The sequence below is a fragment of the Rhinatrema bivittatum genome, chromosome 15, assembly GCF_901001135.1.
Source record: "Rhinatrema bivittatum chromosome 15, aRhiBiv1.1, whole genome shotgun sequence".
Classification (NCBI taxonomy): domain Eukaryota; kingdom Metazoa; phylum Chordata; class Amphibia; order Gymnophiona; family Rhinatrematidae; genus Rhinatrema; species Rhinatrema bivittatum.
In genome coordinates this window covers 27,281,942-27,307,560 of record NC_042629.1, presented here as the reverse complement: position 1 = coordinate 27,307,560, position 25,619 = coordinate 27,281,942, and the positions used below count along the sequence as shown (strand labels likewise).

Below are 25,619 nucleotides of genomic sequence, written 5' to 3'. Positions count from 1 at the left end.
GGCTTCTAATACTCTCCAAATATTTATGTATGTTAGGGATGTGGAGAACTTGCGTGCTCGGAGTAGGGTGTCAATTACTGCGCCAAAGCATCCGCTCTTCGTTAGGTGAGTCCTCTCAATGGCCAGACCATAAGAGAGAATCGAGCTGGATCCTCGTGGAGGATCGGTCCCTGTTGGAGCAGGTCTCTGTGTGGAGGTAGCGGCAGGGGGCTCCCTGTCAGCAGTCTTCGCATATCTGCCTACCACGGTCTTCTTGGCCAGTCTGGGCCACTAGAAGAACTGGTCCCCTGTGGTGTTCTATCTTGTGGATGATTGCACCCAATAGGGGCCACGGCGGGAAGGCGTATAACAGAGTCTCCTGTGGCCAGGTCTGTACCAGGGTATTGATTCCCTGGGACTGGTGTTCCCACCTACGGCTGAAGAAACTGGGTACTTGGGCGTTGGACCGGTTTGCCAGGAGGTCCATGGTTGGTGTTCCCCAACGGTTTACTATCAGTTGAAATGCTGTGGTCAACAGCCTCCATTCTCCTGGATCTAGACTTTCTCTGCTGAGGTGGACCGCAGCGACGTTGTTTTTCCCGGCGATGTGGACGGCCGAGATCTCTTGAAGATTCACTTCCGCCCATGACATTAGGAGGTCTATTTCCAGAGACACCTGTTGGCTTCTGGTTCCTCCCTGATGGTTGATGTAGGCCATTGTTGTGTTGTTGTCAGACATTACTCTGACCGCTTTGTCTCGGAGTCTGTGAACGAACCTTAGGCAGGCTAGTCTGACTGCCTGGGCTTCTAGGCGATTGATGTTCCATCCAGACTTTTCTTCGTTCCATTTCCCTAGGGCGGTTAGCTCCTGGCAGTGTGCTCCCCATCCTCATAGGCTGGCATCCATGGTGAGTAGGATCCAGGTTGGTGTGGATAATCTCGTTCCCTGGCTCAGATGGGCTTCTTGTAGCCACCATCGTAGTTGGGCCCGAACTCTGTCCGGGAGCTGAAGACGTACAGTGTAGTTCTGGGACAGAGGATTCCATCGTGATAGTAGTGAGCGTTGTAGGGGTCTCATGTGAGCTCATGCCTATGGCACTACTTCCAGTGTGGATGCCATGAGGCCGAGGACTTGTAGGTAATCCCATGCTGTGGGGCGAAGTTCGCTCAGAGTTCGTAACTGGGTCATCGGTTTTGATCTCCTTGTCTGTGTCAGGATGACCTTGTCTTGTTTGGTGTTGAACCGAACTCCCAAGTATTCTAGAGATTGGGAGGGCTGCAGGCAGCTCTTGTTTGTGTTGACCACCCACCCGAGGTCGTCCAGTAGAGTTTTGACTCTGTTGGTTGCCTGGTGGCTTTCCTCTGGGAATTTCACTGATCAGCCAATCGTCTAGATAAGGGTGCACGCGGATTCCTTCCTTCCTCAGTGTTGCTGCCACCACCACTATGATCTTGGTGAACGTCCGGGGTGCAGTGGCTAACCCGAAAGGTAGTGCCTGGAACTGGTAGTGACGGTCCAGGATCGAGAAGCATAGAAAACGCTGATGTTCTTGATGGATCGGAATGTGTAGGTAGGCTTCCGACAGATCCAGGGATGTAAGGAACTCTCCCAAGTTGTATCGCTCTTATTACAGAGTGTAGGGTTTCCATGCGGAAGCGAGGAATATTCAGGTGATGGCTGACCGCCTTGAGGTCCAGGATGGGTCTGAACGTTCCTTCTTTCTTGGAGACAATAAAATAGATGGAATAAAATGCAGTATTTATTTTGCTGTGGAGGCACCAGTGTTATAGCCTCTAAGGCTAGCAATCTGGTCAGTGTAGCTTCCACTGCCATCCTCTTGGAAGGGTCGAGGCAGGAAGATTCCACAAACTTGTCCGGAGGGAGGTGGTGGAAATCCAGGTAATATCCCTCGCGAATGATGGATAGGACCCACTTATCCGAAGTTATCTCGACCCATCTTTGGTAGAATAGGGCAAGTCTGCCCCCTATGGCTTCTTCCTTTGGACAGGTTGGCTGATTTTCATTGTGGGGTGCAGCTGGGGCCTGAGCCCGAGCTGGCTCCCCTTTTGTTGTGCTTGTTCCGAAAGGACTGGCTCCGGGCTGTGGGGCGGGCCGCTTGATATGTGCTTCTATATGGGTTGAGGTTCGAGGGAAGGATCGCTGGTTTCTCTTATTCCTGTCCTCTGATAGCCGCAGCAGTGGGGACTTGCCCCATTTGTTGGCCAGTTTCTCTAGTTCGCTTCCAAACAGGAATGTTCCCTTGAAAGGCATCCTTGTGAGTCTCGTTTTGGAGGATGCGTTGGCCGACCAGTTTCGGAGCCAGATTTGTCTTCTGGCTGCCACGGCGGATGACACTCCTCTAGCTGCTGTGCGTACCAGATCAGAAGCCTTGAGTTTCTTTTCCGGTGGTGCCATGGGTTGTGCGTGTAAAACACAATTGTGCACTCCGGTGTGCGAAGGTGTGCGCGTAGACTGCTCAGGTAGATGTGCGTGCTGTTGTGCGCACAGATCGAAGTTATGCGCCCGGCACAGTAAGCGCATGGCTATGCGTATTACTTGGGCGCTCGAATTTGTGTGCACAAGGTATTTGTGTGCACAGCTCGTCTCTGTGCACACGTATCGGAACGGCGGACAGGGCAGTGAACAGAACAAGATGATGACGGCGACCACGCGGACAATATGGCGACCACCTTGGAGGGTCTCCACGTGGGAGGACCCTCGGATCTGACCGGGGTCTAGCCTTGCTAGGGCAGATCAACCCGGTGGCACTGGTCCCGGCTGGTGACCTGTGCGTCTCCTCGAGCTTTGGAGACCGGAGACTTTTAAATAGATTTCTACCTTACCTTGTCTCGGCGCTTCCCGGTCTCGTTCCAGGCGGTCTCCGGCTGCGGGGGGGGCGGAGGAGAGGGAAAATACTTTCACCGCCGCGCTCGAGGTTACACCCACTGCCTCTCAGCCTCACCCAATGTCGGGGACTAGGTCCTCACCATGAGTCAGCCACCAGACCGAGGCTTACCTCCAAGGGATCGTGGAAATCACCTTGGTAATTCTCAACCTGGGGAGGGACCCAATGGGTGTCACTGCAGGAGAGCAGGGCTCATCTGTAGAGGTAAGATTTCTTCTTAATTTGGATTTCTTTGGTAAAATTACTCTTATCGCTCTGCGAGTGTGCAGAGTCCCTAAATGCTATGGAGACAGAAAATACTGAAGAGCTGCACTTCCTGCAGGGGTATATGTACTAGGGCTGGCGTCAGATTGAAATCTGATCTGCTCCAACTGCTATCAGGAGTACACTATACCCATTGGTCCCGAGTCCATCCGCTACATGCTAGGAAATGACTCATTATCTGATCTACCCCCCTCCCCCCCAGCTGAGGGCAACCCTTCCCAAAGCTCAGCCTCTTAATTGTTTGAAAATGAATCTGTACAAACTAGATGGAGAAAAGATTCATCAGGTTTAATTTATCTGTAGTTTACTACTATCACATCTTTTTCAATTGCTCAGAAGAAATCTGCCTCTCTCAGTGTGGGCCTGGGAATCATCACAGATAAGGACAACAGCTGTAACCTGGGCTATAGGAGTTCTCAGCACTTTCTGACTCTTCTCATTCATTTCCAGCAGCTAATGGCGATGCCTCAAAAAACAGCAATACTAGAATAGTATTTAATTGTATTTATAATTTATACTTTTTACATTGCCATGCCATTTAAAAGCTCAAAGTGATCTTCAATAAATGGCACATGAAACCAAATTCATAAAAACAATAATTTAGTTGATAGTCGAAAAAGGCTTTAAAACCCCTTTTGAAAAGAACCTTCATTTTGAAAACTTATTCAGATATCGCCCAAACACATGTGAAACATGATTAAAACCAAAGCCTGCTGGCTATGATTCAAAAGCTTTGGAAACTGTTATAAAATGTATCCTTTACCTAAAGTCCACAGCAACAACCTCCTCCGCATGGAAGGCATGAAAGGTGACGCTGCTCACTTTCACTCATTTTTTAAAATTTATTTTTATTTTTTTTAACTTCTGGGACCTCCGACTTAATAGCGCCATGATATTAAGTCGGAGGCTGTACAGAAAAGCAGTTTTTACTGCTTTTCTGTACATTTTCCCGGTGCCGAGAGAAATTAACGCCTACCTTTGGTTAATTTCTGAAAGTAAAATATGCGGCTTGGCTGCACATTTTGTTTTCTGAATCGCGCGGGAATGACAAATAGGGCCATCAACATGCATCTGCATGTTGTGGGCGCTATTAAGTTTCGGGGGCGTTGGACGCACGTTTTCGACCCCTTACTGAATAAGGGGTAAAGCTAGCATGTCGAAAACACGCGTCCAAACACCGGAGCACACAGTACTGTATCGGCCCTTTTGTTTCCCACTCATCACAGTAGCATTCATGTAGCTCCTCATCCCCTCCTACAAGCCCAGTGCTTATGCAATAACAGCACCATTTCCTCTCCTGCAGTGCTCAATTTCTTAGTATTTTTTTAAAATGATATTTATAATTCCACCTTTCTGTATGATGCAGGCCTTAACTCTATTATCACACCTTACTGCATGAAAATAAGAGTTATGGTAGAAACCACATAGCTAGATAACTTCGTTTTCAGTTTTATTTTGCCTGGAAGTTTCAATCTTATAACAAAAGATGTCAGTAGAAAAAACGACTGATAACAGAGGGGAAAAATCATTTTTTCCAACTTTTAAATTCCCAGATAAAACGAAATAAAAACTGAAAACGACAGTCCCTACACATGGCTTAAAGTAAACATAGTACTGCCAGCTGGTACAATCTTCAGGGATGGAGGAGAAGGGAGGCAGGAAAGAATAACACTGAAGGGCCAGGTAAAGAATGAGAAGTGGGAGAGAAATAAAAGGCATGAAACTTAAAACAAAAAAAGGAACTGAAATACAGGGTAGCCCGCTTCCAATACCAGTGCAGTGGAGGCAGGCTACTTTTCTATGGGCCACCCTGTAGAACGTTCAAAGAGTATAACAAACACTTTGTCTTGCAAAAAAAAAAAATCACGTAAAACAAAGAATACATGAAGCCAAAAAAAAAAAAAAAAAGGCAAAATAGAAGTTAGTCCCCTAAGCACCAGGAATCATGAAGCCTGATTGTGTAAGAAATTAAGTTACTACCATCACTTTAAAAGAAGAAGAATTCCTCTACTACAGCCAGCCTAAGTCACTAACTCTCACTGGAATTGAGCGGCAGGGCAGAAGCAACAAGTAGGTGCAAGAGGAAGATTGGCAGCATCTTCTCCCTGCCATCACTCACCCTGTAAGCGAACTTCATATCTCGGCCATGCAAAAACCATAAATCCTAGCGGCGCTAGCCAGCACACTCTCTCCCATACACACAGGCGCTCAACGTGCGATAACACTTCCGGGTCAGCGGCGGCGACGCACAAACAGTGTTGCCAACCTCGCTTATTTACCGCGAGATTGGGCTTCTTTTCCTAGTCATTCGCGTTTTTTTTTTTCCGACTCGCGGGTTGCTTTTAATTGGGCTATTTTTTCTGCCAGTCGCGGTTTTTTGGGCTGGTTGGGCGGGACTTGTGCTCTGATGTTACAGTGATTGGCTGCTGCTGCTGCTGCGATGAAGCCTGTCCATAGCAGGCACACCCTATCCCTATATTGCAGCAGTAAGCCAATCAGAGCAGGATTCAAATAATGAGCTGCAAGCCTTGTTGATGGATACCTCAGGAGCACATTTTTGTTGGCAGACCTGGAACGGGAAGGCCAGCAGCAGGGCAACAGTAAAGGGATCTTCAGACTGTGCAGCTACAGCCAGGTATCAGGAGGGGAGGAATTAGTATGTTGGGAGGGGGGAATGAGAGTGTGGGGGGCTAGAGATGTGCTTGGAGGGGAGAGGGGAATGAGTGAGTGTGTGGGGGGCTAGGGATGTGCTCGGAGGGGGGAATGAGTGAGTGTGTGTGTGTGGGCCAGGGATGTGCTCGGAGAGGGGAATGAGTGAGTGTGTGTGTGTGTGTGTGGGCCAGGGATGTGCTCGGAGAGGGGAATGAGTGAGTGTGTGTGTGTGTGTGTGTGTGTGGGCCAGGGATGTGCTCGGAGAGGGGAGTGAGTGAGTGTGTGTGTGTGTGTGGGCCAGGGATGTGCTCGGAGAGGGGAGTGAGTGTGAGTGTGTGTGTGTGTTGGCCAGGGATGTGCTCGGAGAGGGGAATGAGTGTGTGTGTGTGTGTGTGGGCCAGGGATGTGCTCGGAGAGGGGAATGAGTGAGTGTGTGTGTGTGGGCCAGGGATGTGCTCGGAGAGGGGAATGAGTGAGTGTGTGTGTGTGGGCCAGGGATGTGCTCGGAGAGGGGAATGAGTGAGTGTGTGTGGGCCAGGGATGTGCTCAGAGAGGGGAATGAGTGAGTGTGTGTGTGTGGGCCAGGGATGTGCTCGGAGAGGGGAATGAGTGAGTGTGTGTGTGTGGGCCAGGGATGTGCTCGGAGAGGGGAATGAGTGAGTGTGTGTGGGCCAGGGATGTGCTCAGAGAGGGGAATGAATGAGTGTGTGTGTGTGGGCCAGGGATGTGCTCGGAGAGGGGAAGGAATGAATGAGTGTGTGTGTGTGGGCCAGGGATGTGCTCGGAGAGGGGAAGGAATGAATGAGTGAGTGAGTGTGTGTGTGGGCCAGGGATGTGCTCGGAGAGGGGAATATGTGTGTGTGTGTAGGCCAGGGATGTGCTCTGAAAGGGGAATGAGTGAGTGTGTGGGGGCCAGGGATGTGCTCGGAGAGGGGAATGAGTGTGAGGGGCTGGAATCTTATTTCCTAGCGTGTAGCAGATGGACTCAGGACCAATGGGTATAGTGTACTCCTGTTAGTAGCTGGAGACGGATCAGATTTCAATCTGACGTCAGCCCCTAGTACATATAACCCTGCAGGAACTGCAACTCCTCAGTATTTTCCGTCTCCAAAGCAGTTAGGGACTATCTGCATGCTCTCTGAGCATTAGAACCAAAATTCAAGGAAAAACCCAAATTTAAGAAGAAAAGTTTACCTGAAGACTAGCCCCGCTCTCCTGCGGTGATACCCTCGGGTCCCTCCCCCAGTTGAGATTCCTGAGGTGATTTCCGTGGTCCCTCAGAGCTGAGCCTCGGTCCGGTGGCCAAATCTCAGCAGGGACTTAGCCCCTGATTTCGGGCACGGTTGAGAGGCAGCGGGTGCATTCCTCGAGCGCGGCGATGAAGGTATTTGCCCTCTGCCCCCGCAGCCGGAGACCGCCCGGGACGAAACCGGGAAGCGCCGAAGACAAGGTAAGGTAGAAATCTTCTATGTAAACAGTCTCCGAGGATCGAAGAGGAGCACAGGCCACCGATCGGAGCCAGTGCCGCTGGGTTGATCCACCCTAGCAGGGCTAGGCCCCGGCTGTTCCCGAGGGTCTACCCACGTGGAGACCCTCCGAGGTCGCCATCTTAACCCGCCTCGCCATTCAACCCTTGTGCGCATAAACTTAGGCGCACATAATACCTCACGAGCATAAGTTGCACGCACGGAACAAGGCGCATATCTGCGGCTAGGCGCACATCTCAGCGCATATCTGAGGCGCACTGGAGCGCACAAGAGCTCACGCGGCCACAGTCATGGCACCTCCAGAGTCTGGCATAAAAGCGCAAGGCCTCTGCCAAGCATGCTACGTCAGAGCCGCACAGAGCGAGGAGGCCGACGCCCTGTCCGCAGAGTTGGAGGAGGCCCTGGGAGATCCAGGACAGGGCCGTTCCAGCCAGGGCCCAATGCTAGCTCTTCAGGGGGCACCCCAGACCTAGCAGGCCCTAGGGAGTCCACCCCGCACTCGGGGACTCCCAGAGAACCGTCGCCCCTCAACTTAGACCCAGCTTCGATATCCTGGGTGGAGCTGTTCAAGGGGATTCACGCCTTTGTCAGGATGCAAACTGAACCCCGGGAGGTCCAGCCACAGGCGCCTCCGGAGGACCCTCATGCCCCAGGACCCTCTAGGCCTAGGCACAGGTCCACACCGTCCAGAAGTTCTGCCTACGAGGACACAGACCACTCTGAAGAGGAAATTGAGCCCCTGGAAGAAGGGGAACTCCTCCCGGGGACAGAGCCACACCAAACCATGAGACGCTTCTTCACAAAGGATGATCTCCCGGACCTAGTATCCCAATGTCTAACGGAACTCGCTATCCCGGGCCAAGGGCCCTCAGGGGAACCTAGAATGAACCCCCTGCTGGAGGGCCTTTGTCAGACGTCTCGCTATTTTCCTCTCTTACAGGCGGCACAACAGCTAATTGACCTAGAGTGGAATGCTCCAGAGTCCTCATTCAAAGGGGGTCGAGCATTGTCGGCCATGTATCCCCTGGACCCAGCGACCAAAGAACTCCTGGCGTGCCCTAGGGTGGACGCCATGGTCTGCGCGGTCGCTAAGCGCACTACCATCCCAGTGGAGGGAGGAGCGGCGCTCAAGGACGCTCATGACCAGCGCCTAGAAGCCTTGCTAAAGCAGTCATTCGAGGTTGCAGCTCTGTCCCTTCAGATTGCGGCCTGCTGCACCGTGGTGACGCGTGCCTGCCTATCTCAAGCCAGGAACAGCACCCCGGGAGAGGACATGGAATCAACTCTGTCCTTTCTCACCGACGCGGCTTCCGATCTAGTGTGTACAACAGCCAGAGGAGTCTCGTCCACTGTGGCAGCCAGAAGACAGCTCTGGCTCCGAAATTGGTCGGCAGACGCCTCTTCCAAGACGAGTCTATCAAAGATGCCCTTTAAAGGATCCCTCCTCTTCGGCAGCGAACTAGAGAAACTGGCCAACAAATGGGGTGACTCCCCATTACCGCGCCTGCCGGAAGACAAGACGAAGAGAAACCAACGTCCCTTCCACAGATCCACCAGAGGCAGCAGCTCACAGCGCTTCAACCCTTTCAAAAGCAACTATCGAGCACCCCGCCCTACGAGCAGGAGCCAGTCCTTTCGGAACAAGCACACCAAGAGAGGAACCAGTGCGGGTGCAGGCTCCGGCCGCACCCCACAATGAGAATCAGCCGACCCATCCAAGGGAAGATGCTATAGGGGCAGACTAGCCTTATTCTACCGCATATGGGTCGAGATAACTACGGACAAATGGGTCCTGGCCATCATCCGGGAGGGGTACTACCTGGACTTCATTCGAACTTCCCCCGACAAATTCGTGGAATCTCCCTGCCACGACCCCCTCAAGAGGGCGGCAGTGGAAGCTACACTGAACAGGCTTCTGACCCTCGAGGCCATAACCCCAGTGCCTATACGGGAAATGAATACTGGACATTACTCCATTTACTTCATCGTACCCAAGAAAGAGGGCATATTCAGGCCCATCCTGGACCTCAAGTCGGTCAACCGCCACCTAAGGGTTCCCCGCTTCCGCATGGAAACCTTACGATCCGTCATACGGGCAATACAACCAGGAGAGTTCCTCACATCCCTGGATCTGTCGGAGGCCTACTTACACATCCCAATGCATCAGGAACACCAGCGCTTCCTACACTTCAAGGTCCTGAATCGTCACTATCAGTTCCGGGCACTACCCTTCGGGTTAGCCACAGCACCCTGGACGTTCACCAAGGTAATAGTAATAGTGGCAGAAACACTCAGGAAGGAGGGAATCCTCGTTCATCCCTACCTGGACGATTGGCTGATCAGGGCGAAGTCACCGGAGGAAAGCCACCAAGAAACCAGCAGAGTCATAGCACTACTGGAAAGCCTAGGATGGGTAGTCAACAAACAAAAGCTCCCTACAGCCAGCACAGTCGCTGGAATACCTAGGCGTCCAATTCGACACCAAGGAAGACAAGGTCAGCCTGACCCCCGCGAGGAGGTCAAAGCTGCGGGGCCGGCTTCAGACCTTGCTGAGCGTTCCTCGTCCCACAGTATGGGATTACCTGCAAGTCCTCGGACTGATGGCGTCCACGCTGGAAGTAGTGCCATGGGCGCGAGCACAAATGAGACCTCTACAGCGCTCACTTCTAACGCGGTGGAGTCCACGGTCCCAGAACTACACCGTACGCCTTCCACTCCCGGGAAGCGTCCGGACCCAGCTACGGTGGTGGCTGCAGAACAGCCACCTGAGCCGGGGATCAAGCCTATCCTCCCCAACCTGGACCCTGCTCACCACAGATGCCAGCCTACACGGATGGGGAGCACACTGCGAAGAGCTGACCACCCAAGGGCAGTGGAACGCAGAAGAGGCGGGATGGAACATCAACCACCTAGAAGCACGGGCAGCCAGATTAGCCTGTCTGCGGTTTGCCCACAGACTTCGAGGCAAAGCGGTCTGAGTGATGTCGGACAACGCCACGACGGTGGCCTACATCAACCGACAGGGCGGAACCAGAAGCCAACAGGTGTCCCTAGAAATAGACCTCCTGATGGTGTGGGTGGAAGCAAATCTTCAGGAGATCTCGGCCGTCCACATTGCCGGGAAAGACAACATCGCGGCAGACTTCCTCAGCAGAGAAAGTCTAAACCCAGGAGAATGGAAACTGTCATCCACAGCCTTCCAAATGATAGTGAATCTGCGGGGGATCCCAAACATGGACCTTCTGGCAAGCAGATCCAACGCTCAAGTACACAGATACTTCAGCTGCAGACGGGACCCGCAGTCCCAGGGGATCGATGCCCTGGCCTCCGGGGACCCTTCTATACGCCTTCCCGCCGTGGCCCTTGCTGGCGCAATCATTCACAAGATACAGCGACATAGGGGACTAGTTCTCCTGGTGGCCCCGGATTGGCCAAGAAGACCCTGGTACGCAGACATGAGAAGACTGCTGGCAGGGAACCCACTACCCCTGCCGCCGCACAGAGACCTGCTCCAACAAGGCCCGATCCTTCACGAGGACCCGACTCAATTCTCGCTTACGGTCTGGCCATTGAGAGGGCTCGACTGAGGAAGAGCGGATACTCGGGGGCAATAATACTCTCCTCCGAGCACGCAAGTTCTCCACATCTCTAATGTACATGAGGATTTGGAGAGTCTTCAAGGCCTGGTGCGAAGACCACAACGTCAAGCCACGCCCCTCCAGAGTTCCCGTGATCCTGGAATTCTTACAGAATGGGCTACAGCAGTGTCTGTCCCTCAATTCCATCAAGGTACAGATAGCAGCATTGTCATGCTCTGGCTCCAGGAGCAAGGGCAACAGCATAGCCTCGTACCCGGATGTATCACGCTTCCTGAAAGGAGTCAAACATTCGCCCACCTCTAAGATGGACGGTACTTCTGTGGAACCTCAACCTCGTCTTGGAGTTCCTAGCGGGATCCGCCTTCAGACCCCTCCGAGGCCTATCTCTCCGTCTGTTAACCTTAAAGACAGTGTTCTTGCTGGCCGTGTGTTCGGCCCGTCGCATCTCGGAGCTACAAGCACTGTCCTGCCGTGAACCGTTCTTCAGATTCACCCCGGGGTTCATCCAACTACGCACAGTTCCCTCCTTCCTCCCCAAAGTGGTCTCACACTTCCACCTCAATCAAACCATCGCACTACCAACGATGGACGGCGTGAAGAACTTGGGAAAAGACCGTAGCCTACGTCACCTTGACATCGGCAGACTCCTAGCCAGATATTTGGAAAGGTCGGAACCGGTACGAAAGACAGACCACCTTTTTGTCCTTCACAGCGGAAAGAGGCAAGGGGAAGCGGCCTCGCGGGCAACCATTGCCCGCTGGATCAAGGAAGTCATCGAGGCGGCCTATGTAGAAGCAGGAAAACCACCACCTCTACAAGTCAAGGCCCATTCAACCAGAGCCTAGGCGGTGTCCTGGGCAGAGACTAGAATGCTGTCACCTGCGGACATCTGCAGAGCGGCAACGTGGTCCTCTATCCACACTTTCTCCAGATTCTTCCGTCTGGACGTACAGGCTCAGGAAGACACGGCATTTGCAAGGACAATTCTAAGTGGACCCCGGGCAGCCTCCCACCCGATTCGGGAGTAGCTTTTATACATCCCATTAGTCCTGAGTCCATCTGCTACACGCTAGGAAATGGAGAAATTACTTACCTGATAATTTCGTTTTCCTTAGTGTAGACAGATGGACTCAGCATCCCACCCTGGGCTGCCCTGAGGCACTGTGCCAATGAGTTACGGGTAAGCCATGTCTTTATTTACCTAAGACGTCCACCCTGCCCGGTGTCGACGCTCTCCGGTTGAGTACACTGGCGGTCTCCAGCTATAGTCAACCAATCAGTTCAAGTTAATCAAGTTTAATCGAGTTTAAACGTTCTAACAAGTTAAGTTTAACCATAATATGAAGTTAATCAGTCAGTCACATATATATCCACAACGCTTTTCAAGGAAGAATACTGAGGAGCTGCACTTCCTGCAGGGGTATGTGTACTAGGGCAGTGATGGCTAACCTATGACACGCGTGTCAGAGGTGACACACCGAGACTTTTTGCTGACACACGCAGCCTTTCGTGGACTATCGGGAATTTTTTTTTTAATCGGCTGCGCCGAGCCTTTAAAACTATTTTTTTAGTATCCCCCCCACCCTCCAGTCCCCTCCACCTCCCCAATGCCCCCGGGCGCAGCGACAGGCAGATAGGCAGGGCCACAGCCCGAAGAAAAAGATCACGTTTAAATGCGCTGATGCTCCTCCTCCTTCCTGCCTGTGCGGCCCCGGAAGTAAACGTTGCCGGAGCCATGTGGGCTGGAAGGAGGTGAAGCATCGGCGTGTGCAGAAGAGGAGCAGCACTTGCGTTTACGGGCAGCCGCGAATCCCAAGTCGCAGCGGCCCGAGAAGAGGAAGAGGCCTGGTAGCAGGGCTGCCGCAGAGCCCATCCTGTGACGACCCGCGAAGAGGAGTCCCAGAGGTGAGAGAGAGGCTGAGGGTCTGTAGAGGGTGTGTGTGTGTGCGTGTATGAGATGAGTTGAGAGATTGTGTGTGAGAGTGAGCACTTGAATGTTTGCAGAGACAGCATGTGGGAGTGAGAGAGAGCATGTGAGTGTGAGAGTCAGACAGCATGTGCCAGTGAGAGACTGTGTGTATGAATGATTGTATGAGAGAGAGCATGTGCCAGTGAGAGCCTGTGTGTGTGAGAGAGAGAAGAGCATGTGAGAATGAGAACCTGTGTGTTTGAGGGAAGAAGATGGAGAGAAAAGAAACAGAAAAAAAGACAATATAAAAGGAATTGGCAAAAAAAATAAGAAAGGAAAGGTGGGGAAAAAAAAGCCTGTGACCAACCAATTAGAAAATGAAGATCAGACAGCAAAGGTAAAAAAACAAAATAAATTACTTTTTTTTTTTTTAATTCTTTATTATATTTTCACATATATAAAGTAAGATATCACTTACAATGGAAAAGAGATATAGCCATAAACAATCATATACATTTCCATGTACAACAATTATCAATCCTGGCTTAATCTTATAAAAGTAATTGAGGAGATGAAATCATAGGAGAAATAACAAAGGAAACAAATTATCTTAAATTTAAGTCAGCTGTCATAGTGTCTATAAACTAATATTAGATCCCACTTAGTGTATGCTAGGTGTTATTACTGGTATAACTCTAGCGTTTACAAATGACTTAAGTTGTTCTGGGTATAAAAAAACAAAACATTCATCCTTTCTTTTCACAATGCACTTACTTGGATATCTTAAAACAAAAGAAAAACCTAAACTTTTAACCTGTGCTCTTAATATCAAGAATTCCCGTCTCCTTTGCTGCGTTAAACGAGCAAGGTCTGGGTAGATTCTTACCTCTGCTCCATAAAATGGAGAAGAGATATTCTTAAAGAAATTTCTCATAACAATTCCCATATCTTGCACATTAGCAAAGGTAACCAGAAGAGTTGCTCTATCACATAATTCTATGGAAGAATCCTCAAGATATCCAGTCAAATTTTCCATAATCTCAGTCTGATTTAAGATATTAGGTTTAACCAATTGAGGCTTTTAGAAAATTATGCTTTATGACACAAGGTAACCCTTGTTCATTAAGCTTTAAGTTTTCAAGGAAATATTTTTTTAGGGTAATCTCCACATTTTGACCCACAATTCTGGGAAAATTGGTAAATCTAAGGTTGAGATGTTTTGAAAAATTTTCTAGGTATTCTATTCTTCGTGAAGCAGAAGTAACATCTTTAAGTAACTTTAATTGAACAGAGGAATTGTTTTCACATATTGCTTCAATCTTAGTCAATCTGGATTCAGTTTCCCCTAATTTTTCTTCTATTACTTCTATCTTATTGTTCAAGATTCCAACATTTGCATTGGTCTCAAAGAGGGCTTTACTCAAGCCTGCCACTAAGTCCCATAATGAATCAAGTGTCACAACTGCCGGTTTAGTTGGAATCACATAATGGGTTGTCACACCCATATTGACAGCCGGACTCTCACCCACTGTCACCAGCGTTCCTTTTCTCTCCAACTCCCTGTTCAGGGGTAGATGTAAGTTTAACCACCGTGTTCCCAACTTCTACACCTCTCACGGTGCTTCCCGGAGATTCAAGTAGGCTAAATGATTCTTTACTGAGCTCCACCTTATTCGGTTCAGCCAATACCCCTTCGGTTTTTTGCGAACTGTCAAGCTCAGGAGAGTCAGTAAGGGAGGTCATTTTCAGGCGCCTGGGATCAGGAGGAGATAGGAGCTCTCTCGCCGTCTGGGGAAGTGACTATCTCTGAGGCCGTAGCGGGGTTAATCTCCTCTAATGTGGACACTAACGCAGGAGTGTAAGCAGTTATTAATCGCTGAGTGGAATTAGGAGGAGTAGCGGGAGGGTGGACCCGAACTCTCCCCTTTCTTTTCGGAGGCATAGTTCATTTGTCAAATATTTTAACTCAAGTTGCCTACTTACTGCGTGCAGCTTCTAAATCTCCTCGTGACGGACTGTTAGGTTACCTTAGCTTCCTTCCCCTCCACTCCTCCGGCCTACTCCGGACTAAGCTGGACCAAGTCGGCGCGCCCCTTGTGCGCGCGCGGCTTGGAGAAGCGTCGACGGAGCGCAGCACTGAGTCCGATTTTATGGGCCCTCGTCCCCTTCGGATGACGTCAGGGGCGGCAGGGGTGGAGCTCTGGGTCCGCGGTAGGAAGCAGCGTGTAGACTCCTCTAGCGCTGCCAAGTTGTAATCTCGTGTCGCCAGGCCAGAAGGTCGCGTCTCACCAAAAACAGCCGCACTGTTTCTCTGCACTGAGGCCGATTTTATGGGCCCTCGTCCCCTTCGGATGACAGCAGGGGTGGAGCTCTGGGTCCGCGGTAGGAAGCAGCGTATAGACTCCTCTAGCGCTGCCAAGTTGTAATCTCGTGTCGCCAGGCCAGAAGGTCGCGTCTCACCAAAAACAGCCGCCAAAATAAATTACTTTTTAGTGATTGGCACATGTAATCTTTGGGAATGTGCAAGAATAGCACTTTCTCTATGCGGATCTCACAATGTACGAGATCAGCGTGGAGAAAATGGAAGCCCACGGGGCCTGCACAGAGGAGGCAGCAGAATGGGCATCAGTGTCAGTAGCAGCAATCGGCACCTCCCCAATAGCCATGCGGCAGCAGTGACAGTGGCAGCAGAGGAATGAGAGAGGTTCTGAGGTTGCTGGCAAAAGAGAGGGGGGTCTGCCTTTAGTGTGTGCATGTGAATGAATGGGACTCTGCATGGGGGTGTATGTGTGTGAATGCATGGGTGCCTGCCTGGAGGATGGAGCGGGAGTGGTGTGAGTGACTGGGAGCCTGCCTGGGGTTCAGTGTGTGTGTGTGTGTGTGTGTGTGAGCATGAGTGTGTATGAGAAAATCCAGGGGAGAGAGTGTTTTAATTGAAGATTTAGCCAATGAAATTCAGCAGAAAAAAGTCACTAAGCAGGTAAGGTAAATAATTATTTGGTTTTGCTTTATTAATAAATACAGAACATATTAAAATTATAACTTTTTGTTATTAATATTAGAACATAAGAACATAAGAAAATGCCATACTGAGTCAGAACAAGGGTCCATCAAGCCCAGCATCCTGTTTCCAACAGTGGCCAATCCAGGCCATAAGAACCTGGCAAGTACCCAAAAACTAAGTCTATTCCATGTAACCATTGCTAATGGCAGTGGCTATTCTCTAAGTGAACTTAATAGCAGGTAATGGACTTCTCCTCCAAGAACTTATCCAATCCTTTTTTAAACACAGCTATACTAACTGCACTAACCACATTCTCTGGCAACAAATTCCAGAGTTTAATTGTGTGTTGAGTAAAAAAGAACTTTCTCCGATTAGTTTTCAATGTGCCCCATGCTAACTTCATGGAGTGCCCCCTAGACTTTCTACTATCCGAAAGAGTAAATAACCGATTCACATCTACCCGTTCTAGACCTCTCATGATTTTAAACACCTCTATCATATCCCCCCTCAGTAGTCTCTTCTCCAAGCTGAAAAGTCCTAACCTCTTTAGTCTTTCCTCATAGGGGAGTTGTTCCATTCCCCTTATCATTTTGGTAGCCCTTCTCTGTACCTTCTCCATCGATACGCACCTGACCATAAGACGCACCTAGGATTCAGAGGGGGAAAATAAAAAAAAAAAAAAAATTGTGCTAAACCGGCTCTGCGTCTGGGCGTCTTATGGAGCAAATTAGGGGAGTGCATAGCTTTTTTTTTTCTCTCCCCATTTTGTTTTCGGGTCTGGGGAGGGCCATTTCGGTCCACTCCCCAGATCAGAAAACTTTTCTTTCTCTGGGAACCCCTCCCCCCAAAAAAAATAACCCCCATCCCAACCCTTTAAATTAACAACCCCCACCCTCCTGACCCCCCCAAGACCTGCCGACTTAATTTACTGCAACCCCCCACCCTCCTGACCCCCCCCCAAGACCTGCCGACTTAATTTACTGCAACCCCCCACCCTCCTAAACCCCCCAAGACCTGCCAAACGTCCCTGGTGGTCCAGCGGGGGTCCGGGAACGATCTCCTGGGCGTGGGCCGTCGGCTGCCAGTAATCAAAATGGCGCCGACGGCCCACGCCCAGGAGATCGTTCCCGGACCCCCGCTGGACCACCAGGGACGTTTGGCAGGTCTTGGGGGGGGTCAGCGGGAGGGGGGGGGTGGTTAGATTTTGTTGTTTTTTTTTTTATATTCGCTCCATAAGACGCACATACATTTTCCCCCCACTTTTGGGGGAAAAAAAGTGCGTCTTATGGAGCGAAAAATACAGTATATCTTTTTTGAGATGCCGCGACCAGAATTGTACACAGTATTCAAGGTGCGGTCTCACCATGGAGCGATACAGAGGCATTATGACATTTTCCGTTTTATTAGAGCTACAAATATCACAATTATGGATTTTTCTAGAAGTGACACACCACCCGAGTTATGCTCTGTCTTTTTATGAATTTTGACACACTGAGCGCAAAAGGTTGGGCCATCACTGTACTAGGGGCTGACGTCAGATTGAAATCTGATCCGTCTCCAGCTGCTATCAGGAGTACACTATACCCATTGGTCCTGAGTCCTTCTGTGTACACTAAGGAAAACGAAATTATCAGGTAAGTAATTTCTCCAATTTGTTCTACTCCACTTGATTTCATCTATTTTTTTCTCATTTCTTCCCTGTAGCTGATCACCTTTTATAAAAAAAAAAAAACCAAAACCCTTATTTTGACAAAAAGAAAGCTTGTCCATACCTGCTGACTACAGGTAAAAAATGTGACATGGAAACTTGTAATGCTATTTTTCTTATTTTTCTACACCACTTTTGCTTTCCTCTAATTTTGCCTTTTTTTTCTCTTTCGTTTCTTCTCCCTGCAGAAGATCATCTCTGTAAGAAAGCCAGTCTATACCTACTGTTTCCGTCCTTGGCTGCTACACTACTAAATGGTTTTGATCTACTATGGCTACAGTAAAGAACTGGGCTAAATACAGTAAAAAGTACTGCAAAGCATGGGAAGAGGAACATGAACTAAAAGCATGGATTCAGCCTGTTTTCAGCAATGAGAATAAGGCTACGTACAAATTTTGCAAGTGTGACATTCGTGCACATCATGCAGACCTTCTGCAACATGCTAAAACAGAGAAACATGCAAAAAGCTAAGCTCCTTTGTCATCTATGTGACTCACAGACATTGGTGTTTCAATTTCACGTGTTTTGGGCTTTTTTTGGGCTTGTTTTTTTGGAAAAAAGTGCTTGTTCTTTCATGAAAACCTGGCAACCCTGAGCACAAAGCCGGAAACCGGCCGGTAAGAATGGAGCTCAGGGCACTACTGCAATTGTGCAGAAGTTGAGACATCAGTATGACAATAATGGAGACTTAGCGCCACCCCGGATAGTATTGTTATGCAGTTTGGGTTTCGTAGGGGAAGCAGCCCTCCTATGCGCTATGGGTTAAGTCATATATGGAGTGAGGGGTGGGGGGCTGTCATTAAACCTCAAACTATACAGAATGGGTAGAACATACGGTTTCGGGCTTTATTTTTCCTGGAAATTTATGAGGAAATTGGTCGTTGTTTATTATAACGAAGAAAAGTGGTGGGGAAAAATAAGGTGGGTTTTTTTTTAAATCTGCTTTTCTTCCATTTTTGTTTGTTATAATAAATACTGACAATGCCATAAAAATACAGGTTTCTAAGAACCCCCCCCCCCCCCCCCAACAGCAATCCTACAGCTCCAGTTCTCGAGACACATGCACAGAAGCACCCATAAGTGCAGACTGCATTACAATGCTGCCCCTTACTATTCACCATGCAAAAATTAATATTCAAATTCTGGTGTCGTTTCAATAATCCAATCGACAAAATGGCATTCACCCAATCACTTGCCATTAGATATAGATTGTAAGCATAAGCATAAAAAGACCCAGCGTAACACCCAGCAGCATACAGACCAATTTTTTTTATGTATAATTTTTTCTTCTTCACATAAAACATCAAGCAAATACAAAAAAAAGATCACTTCCCTCTTACAGCATTTTTCTTCTTTGTATTTGATTGTGAGAGTCAAGTGACTCACCGCATAAAAAATATGTTCCAAGCTGCTGTGCTCTAAGACCTTTGATTATTGATGACCGGTGTAAGCTTTTTGACAAATATTGGTTTGAAGTCCATACATCATTAAACCTTTTAGGTATCTGAGGATCTGTATCATATCTCCCCTGCACTTCCTCTCTGCCAGGGTATACATATTCAGATCCTTCAGCCTCTCCTTGTAGGTTTTCCAATACAGACCCCAACACCATTGTCATTGCTCTTCTCTGGTCCACCTCCATCCTGTCTTTATCCTTGAGATACAGGTTCCATAACTGAACACAGTACTTGAGGTGAGGCCTCACCAAGGATGTGTATGCACCTAGCATTTTTCTGGCTTTAGGTATCGCCTTGTCACATTGCTTTGCCATCTTTAGATTGTGAGACACTATCACCCCTCTCCTGTTCCGTGCACATCAGTCTTTCATCCCCCATCACATACTCATTTGGATTACCGCATCCCAGCTGCATGACTCTGCAGTTCTTGGCACTGAATCCCAGCTGCCAAATCTTTGATCACTGTTCAAGCTTTCTTAAATCACTTTTCATTCTCTCTACCCCTTCAGGCATGTCCACTCTATTGCAGATCTTAGTATCATCCACAAATAGACAAACTTTACCTTCTATCCCTTCCTAAATGTCGTTCAGAAAGATATTGAAGCACCAGGCTTAGTGAAATCAGAGGAAGGCAACTCTCTGAGCCTCCAAATAGCACTGACGTAAGTTAGCACGCACACCTGGCTGAGATATTTATTATTTATTTAACATTTTTATATACCTATATTCTTGTAACAGGTTACAAATCACTTCGGTTTACATTGAAACGAATAACCATAGCATACAAAGTATGCATTACATAAAACAAGGAAGGACAAACTTGGAAATAGAACTGAAATTCAACCAGAGAGAAATTAGAGAGCAATTAGCCGGCGAGCTGGAGAAGATAAAGGTTTTAATAACAGGGTGCTTAAAACAAAAAGCATCGGGGCTAGGGAGTGAAGAGACAGTTTAAGCTCGATTGCAAGGGCAGGAGATGAAGAATAGAAAACGAGGGTTCTTCTATAGCATCATGTTTGAGTCAACAGATCATAAGAATTGCAAGAAGGCTTGATTGAACAACCAGGTTTTGAGTCTCTTTTTAAAGGTGATCGGGCATTTTTCGAGTCTGAGATCTGGAGGGAGTTCCAATGCATAGGGCCAGAAGAGGAGAGGGCTCTCTTTCTTAATGAGGTTTTAACAGAGGGGGCCTGGAGGGTGTCTTTATACGCAGATCTTACCGGTCTAGATGGTAAGCGAGGTCGAAGAGGGATCTTGAGTTCCAATGGGGTGATGTTGTAAAAGGCTTTATGGATGATTGTTAGAACTTTGTACCACATTTTGAATTTGATTGGGAGCCAATGCAGGCTAATCAGGATGGGTATGATGTGGTCCCTTTTTTTGGACTTGGTCAGAATCCTAGCTGAGGCATTTTGCAACATCTGCAAGGGTTTAATGGTATTGGCGGGGAGGCTGAGCAGAAGTGAGTTGCAATAACCTATCTTTGAAAAGATGATTGCCTGTAGCACTGTACAGAAGTCCTGGAAGTGGAGGAGAGGTCTCAAGCGTTTTAAGACTTGAAGTTTGTAAAAGCAGTCCTTTGTAGTGTTATTGATGAAGCTTTTGCAATTTAATTGATTATCCATGATGACTCCTAAGTTTGACTTGTGGGGAGAAAACTGGTAGGAGGGGGGGTATTGGGCAGCGGGTTGTTTCCGTCTTGAGTGATGAGGAGGAGTTCCGTCTTGCTTGTGTTCAGGATCAGGTTGAGGCTTGTTAGAAGGCTGTTTATAGATTGCAGGCAGGTGTTCCAGTAGTCCAAGGTTTTTTCTAATGATTCGGTGATTGGTAATAGAATTTGTACATCATCAGCGTATAAGTTAATAGGTTAGATTTAATTTGGAGAGAAGATGGCAAAGAGGGAGCAAGTAGATATTGAAGAGGGTTGGGGACAATGAGGATCCTTGAGGGACTCCCAAGGTAGAACAGACTGGGTGTGACACTTTATTGTTGATTTTGACTTTGTAGAACCTGTTTTGGAGGAAAGACTTGAACCAGCTGAGAGCTGTGCCTTTGATGCCTATGTCTGATAGTCGATCTATGAGAATGTCGTGGTTCACCGTGTCAAAAGCCGCTGAAAGGTCAAGGAGGATGAGCAGACACAGTTGTTTTCTGTCAAGATTCAGGAGGATCGTATCTGTTAAAGTGATTAGTAGGGATTCCGTGTTTCTGGATTTCCAGAAGCCGAACTGAGATGAGGAGAGGATTTTGTTGTTGTCCAAGTATTCCATGAGTTGCTCATTTACTAATCTTTCCAGGATTTTGGAGATGAACGGAAGGTTTGCTATTGGGGGGAAATTGGCTGGGTCGTCAGGTGAAAGATTTGGTTTTTTTAAAAGTGTTTTTATGATAGCGAGTTTAAGGGGGTCAGGGACAAGGCCCTGTGTTAAGGAGCAATTTATGATCTCTGCTATGGGCTTGGCGATGGTTTTTGGTATGGCGATGAGTAGATTAGATGGGATCGCATCAATGGGGTGAGAAGCCGGTTTAAGCTTCCTGAGGACGTTCTCGATCTCTAAGGAGGAGGTTGGCTCGAACTTTTCCCAGTTTGTGGTCCGATGTGTCGGAGCGGGAGCAGGGGATGGAGGCAGACAGACCTTGTTATCCTTGAGCGGAGCAATGAGTTTTGAGATTTTATTCTTGAAGAAAGTGGCTAGTTCGGCGGCTTTGCTAGCAGATTGATCATCCGGAATAGTTGTAGGGGAAGGATTGGTGAGAGACGAGACAAGAGAAAATAAGGCTTTCGGGTCGAAGATGAAGTGATGTATTTTTTGTGAGAAGAAATCTTTCTTTGTGCAGAGTATGGAGATCCTGTAGTGGTGCATGATGGATTTGTACGCTGTTAGGTTTGTTGAGGACTGGTTCTTGCCCCAGGCGTGTTCCCTGCTTCTGAGTTCTCGCTTGATTGTTTTAAGTTCAGGTGTGTACCAAGGTTTTCTGTTGTCTATGTTAGATTGCAGGACTTTGGTGGTTGATGGGCAGGTAAGGTCTGCCACTTTTTTGGTGATATTAGACCATGAGGACACTGCTAGGTCTGGGTCCGTGAGGTCAAGCTGTTCTAATTCTGAAGACAAGACGTCGCTGAGGGTGTCTGGGTTACATAGTTTCCTGAATTGAACCGTGGTTTTTCGTGTCAGTAAGGGGATAGGTTGAAGGTTCTTCAGAGTGATGGTGATCAACTTGTGGTCCAACCAAGGGACTAGAGAACACACTGTGTGAGAGGAGGGGGAGAGGCTCTCATTTATGAATATTAGATCCAAGGTGTGTCCTGCTTTGTGTGTAGGTTCGTTAATGATTTGTTTGAAGGCCATGAAGTTAAGTGTGTTTAGAAGTGTGTCACAGTTAGAGGAGCGCGGAATATCATCTACATGGAGGTTGACGTCTCCAAGAAGAATGGCAGGTGAGTCTGTATTGATGTGTTTGGCTATGCGCTCAATTAAAGGCGATGGGTCTGATTCCAGGCAGCCGGGGGGGGGGGCGTATGTGAGGCCAAGTCTCGGTGATGGCGCATAAGTCAGGTTGTTCCTCCAAGAGATAGTCATGGAGGATGTGTGTTTTTTTTCGAGAGGGATTGCGCATTAAGCAGGGATAATGAGAATAAGGTGAGACCTAACAGCTGGTTCAGGGGTGATATCATGATTGGAATGAGCCTTTTTTGTAGGAGTGTGTGTGCAGACTGTTTTTTACCAAGTTACTCCTGCTATTGTGAATGATCGGGATAGCAGAAGAGATCATCCTTAGCTCTTGAAGGTGAATGGAGAAAGGGAAGGAGAAGGATCCGTTGATAGCAGCTTAGGCACAAGGGAGTTTGAAGAGAGCAATCTCTGACGACTGGGGAGTAAACTAGAAAGCCTAGAGTGAGGGAGAAATCTGTTCAATTATCTAGAGACTGAGTCTATGTCCAAATATGACAGGCAGTTCAAAAAGAAAGGCACTTAGGTGGCATTATGGCCAACAGGGAGCTTGAGCAGTGGCCGGAGGCATGGGTCTAGCTTTTTTTTTTTTTTTTTTTTAAAGTCCAAAAATACTAGGCGTCCAACCCAGGTGTCCAAAACATTAGGCATCCAAAACTTAGGAGTCCCAAAAATAAGCACTGCAAAACAATTTAAGCACACAATAAAACTTATGCAGACAGGTGAGCGTGCAACCACTTAACTTAGATGCACATAATACAAGGCATCCAAAAACTGGACACACATCTAGACACACATGCCAAACCAAGAATCCTGTAGAGGGCGGCTTAGAAAGCACGCAAGATGCCGTTGCAGTCTGCCAAGTGGCACGCAGCGAAAAAGCCTTGGAACGGGGCTTAGCCTACAGAGGCTGCTCAACCCACCAGGCTGCCCATGTCCCTCGACCTCCCTCTGGAGCGGGCTGAACGTCAGAACAGTGCACTGAGCACGGAGACCAGGGAAAAAAAGGGAGCACTATGCTACAAAAGGCTCCTTTTATCTGGCTGAGCTCAGGGATGGTCTCCGGCTGCGGGAGGAGGCATATGCCGTCTCCGCCATGCTTGGCTTCCTGCAGCGATTGCCTTTCAGCCGCTTAAGCAAGTAAGTCCTCGCTGGCTTAAAAATCAGCTACTGGACCAAGGCACTCATCTGAGGGATGACGGAAGTCACATCAGGAATTCTCAAATGGGGGCGGGACCTTTTGGTATCATCTCAGGAGAGTGGGGTGAATGTAATATCCTTAATTCTCCTTTTTCAAATTTATGAAGCAATCCCTAGTAGGGAGATGCACGTCCACCATCTGCTGGTGACGGAGAATACTGGTAGGCTGTGATGTCAGTTTGCTCCGTCTCCATCTGCTGGTAGAGGTGCATAAGCCACTTGTTCTGGATTCATCTGACTGGACACTAAGAAATTATTACTTTTTTTTTCAGTTGAATTACAAAACTTGCAGTGAGCACAGTAGGATTGTGAATTTATTGAATGAGCTGAGCTGGAAGAAATAAGTTTGAATCTTCTGGACCATGATCTTCCTATCCCACTTCCCTCTCAATGATCACTGGTGGAATTTGTTCCTCATATTCATTTGCTGCCCCTTTGCTGTTTCTTCTTTACACTTTTCCTTCACTGTCTCCTTTATTCATTTATCCTTCATGTCAAATCAGAGCTTGGTATCACAGATTTCCCATTCACAATTGTTGGCCTTTTATCACTTAATTACCCAACCCCAAATAGACCAGAGATATAGATATATATATATATATATATATATACACACACACACCAAACTTCTATAATCAAGAAAGCAAACCAGAGCACTCCTCAAAAGTTCTGGTTTCCCAGCCAGCCAGCTGGTGTCACTATTCTTGCACCCTCTGTTCCTCCCTTCTCTCTGTGTGATGGCGCCCACCCCTAACACTGGATTCTCTCTTGGGCATCATCTCCTGCAAGTAACACAAAAGGATGTAACATGAGCCAAGGCTGACACCTATTTCGTTTTAATACCGAGCAAACTGCAATCCTGTTTGTGGCTTTTTCACTACCATCAGAGCTCAACTGGGGTTTTATTTGGCTGTTCCTTCTTAGATTTGAAACACGATCTATGGCATTGCATCAAGAGTGAAACTGAGCAGATTAGATGGGACATATGATTCTATCTATTTAACTATTAACAGTCCCTCACCCGCTTCCACTGGATTTTTTCACCCACTCATTTCACAAACCACATATTAAAAATGTGTTTACTATACTATTTACACAACTGTTTAATTAGAGCTACTTATAATGGAACCAAAATACTTGTTTTCACTTGCAATACAACTTATGCGGTATATATTGACAAGAAAGTATCAAAGAAGAAATTCTTAAAAACAAGTATAAATGAGCAAAAGAGAAAGTTTAAAAAAAAAAGTATATCTGAGGTCCTGAGGAAAGGTACTCCCTCCCAGAAACAGGACTCGGTCATGGAAAAGAATGAAGAACGCATCCTACAGTCCAGTCCGGGCCCACCCCAGAAGAGGAGAAAAAACAAACAAACTCCTCAATCTCAGTCTGAGAGAATCCAGAGGACAGGGCCCAGCCTTGGAAAAGGCGTAGAAAGGATCCTCACAGAAAGGGCTCAATCACAGATCAGTGAAAAAACAAAGGCAGAAATCCATCATCCTTGAGCAGGAATCAGCAAGAAAGGAAAATTATGTTTCTTACCTGATAATTTTCGTTCCCGTAGTACCAAGGATCAGTCCAGACTGCTGGGTTATGTCTCCCCTCCAGCAGATGGAGTCAGAGAGAAAACTGAACGCACCCCCCAGATATACTGGTGTGCCACCTGCTGTCCTTCAGTATAATGGATAACAAAGCAGAAGAAGAAAAGAACTCCTCCGCACACTTAGCCAAAGAACCATTGCAACTGTCTAGCTCAAGTAGTAAGTAAGGCAAAAAACAGTAAAAAGGCAAACTATATAGAACGCCCTGCGCCAACTAAGCGAACAAGAAATCTGCAGTCCGAAGACAGTCTTTCCCCAAAATAGACAGGAAAAGTTCACTTACCATATGCAAACCAGAAGTGTGATAGAAAACGGGATTCGAGCGGAGTCTCCTGCACAATATCGGGCGGGCGTCTGGACTGATCCTTGGTACTACGGGAACGAAAATTATCAGGTAAGAA

The 25,619-nt window shown here is 48.0% G+C and overlaps 1 protein-coding gene and 1 long non-coding RNA gene across 3 annotated transcripts in view; one reads left to right on the top strand and one right to left on the bottom strand.

Annotated features, from left to right (window-relative positions):
* The window catches only part of PWP2 (PWP2 small subunit processome component), a 140,510-nt gene extending 135,084 nt beyond the window's left edge, over nucleotides 1–5,426 (bottom strand). The window contains exon 1 of one of the 2 annotated variants that reach the window (XM_029577740.1): nucleotides 5,269–5,426. In XM_029577740.1, coding sequence (XP_029433600.1) covers nucleotides 5,269–5,286 — 18 coding nt within the window. In that variant the 5' untranslated portion in view covers nucleotides 5,287–5,426. Of the gene's footprint in view, nucleotides 1–5,129; nucleotides 5,152–5,268 lie in introns of those variants that run through there. The other variant, XM_029577742.1, reaches the window with a different exon arrangement.
* A 189-nt stretch (nucleotides 5,427–5,615) lies between these two features.
* On the top strand, nucleotides 5,616–19,045 carry LOC115076389. Its single transcript, XR_003852743.1, has 3 exons — nucleotides 5,616–5,784; nucleotides 17,505–17,585; nucleotides 17,697–19,045. It is a non-coding gene; the product is annotated as an uncharacterized LOC115076389 (long non-coding RNA).
* The last annotated feature ends 6,574 nt before the right edge of the window (nucleotides 19,046–25,619 follow it).